This window comes from Eimeria mitis, genomic scaffold (genome assembly GCF_000499745.2).
Source record: "Eimeria mitis Houghton genomic scaffold, Emh_scaff1315, whole genome shotgun sequence".
In the NCBI taxonomy this organism is placed as follows: domain Eukaryota; phylum Apicomplexa; class Conoidasida; order Eucoccidiorida; family Eimeriidae; genus Eimeria; species Eimeria mitis.
Window position 1 is genome coordinate 7,439 of NW_013568736.1, and position 1,028 is coordinate 8,466.

The following is a 1,028-nucleotide window of genomic DNA, read 5'->3' on the forward strand; positions in this document are numbered from 1 at the left end:
CTATCTGCTGCTGATCTCTGTCCTGCTGCTGCTGCTGCTGCTGCTGCAGCAGAAGGTATGTCTGCTGCTGCTGTCGCAGCAGCAGCAGCAGCAGCAGCAGCAGCAGCAGCAAGTGCTGCTCCTGCTGCTGCTGCAGGTTCTTCTGCTGCTTCTCTATCAACTGCAGCAGCAAGAACAACAGTACCATCATCAGCAGCAACACAAGCAGCAACACCAGCAGCACCAGCAGCAGCAGCAGCAGCAGCAGCAGAGCAGCTGTATAGAGACCTTCCTCTATGCGGGGTTCGTTTGTCTCTCCTACCCAAACCAGCAGCAGCAACTGCATTTGCTGCTGCTAAAGAAAAACGAATTAAAAATATTTTAATTAATACCATTTGAGGGTTTAGGGTTTAGGGTTTAGGGTTTAGGGTTTAGGGTTTACAGTTAGGGTTTAGGGTTTAAGAGGAGGGGTTGGGGGGCGAAACGCAGCCGAGGGTTTGTAAACCCTAAACCCTAAACCCTAAACCCTAAACCCTAAACCCTAGATTAAATTCGAGTTACATCAAGCAATATGTATTACAATAAACTTTTGTTTATTTCAGCAGCAAAATACAGTTTAGGGTTTAGGGTTTAGGGTTTACAGTTAGGGTTTAGGGTTTAGGGTTTAGGGTTTAGGGTTTGGGGGGAGTAGGAGGGTTTGTTGTGGTCTTGTCTAGCTTCTTTCTGCAAGCTTCTATGCATATTTATTTTAGTTTTTAGGGTTTAGGGTTTAGGGTTTAAAAATTAGGGTTTAGGGTTTAGGGTTTAGGGTTTAGGGTTTAGGGTTTAGGGTTTGGCGGCTGTATGGGGCTTCGAGTCCTGCATGCAGCAGCAAGAAAACTGCTGCTGCTCACAAAATATTTATTTATCTTTTTTTTCTTTGAATCCTAAAATTAGGGTTTAGGGTTTAGGGTTTAGGGTTTAGGGTTTAGGGTAACCACGAAATGTAGGGGTTGTAAACCCTTGAGCAGCAGCAGCAGCAGCAGCAGCAAAGCTGTGCTGCTCTGCGA

General features: G+C 45.7%; 1 protein-coding gene across 1 annotated transcript in view; it reads left to right on the forward strand.

The window, feature by feature from the left end:
* EMH_0034460 (uncharacterized protein) overlaps window positions 1-263 on the forward strand; it is a gene marked incomplete at both ends in the record, with an annotated part of 3,221 nt that extends 2,958 nt beyond the window's left edge. The window contains one exon of the mRNA XM_013494871.1: window positions 137-263. Within this exon, the coding sequence (XP_013350325.1) occupies window positions 137-263 (127 nt within the window). The remainder of the gene's footprint in view (window positions 1-136) is intronic.
* Window positions 264-1,028: the final 765 nt, after the last annotated feature.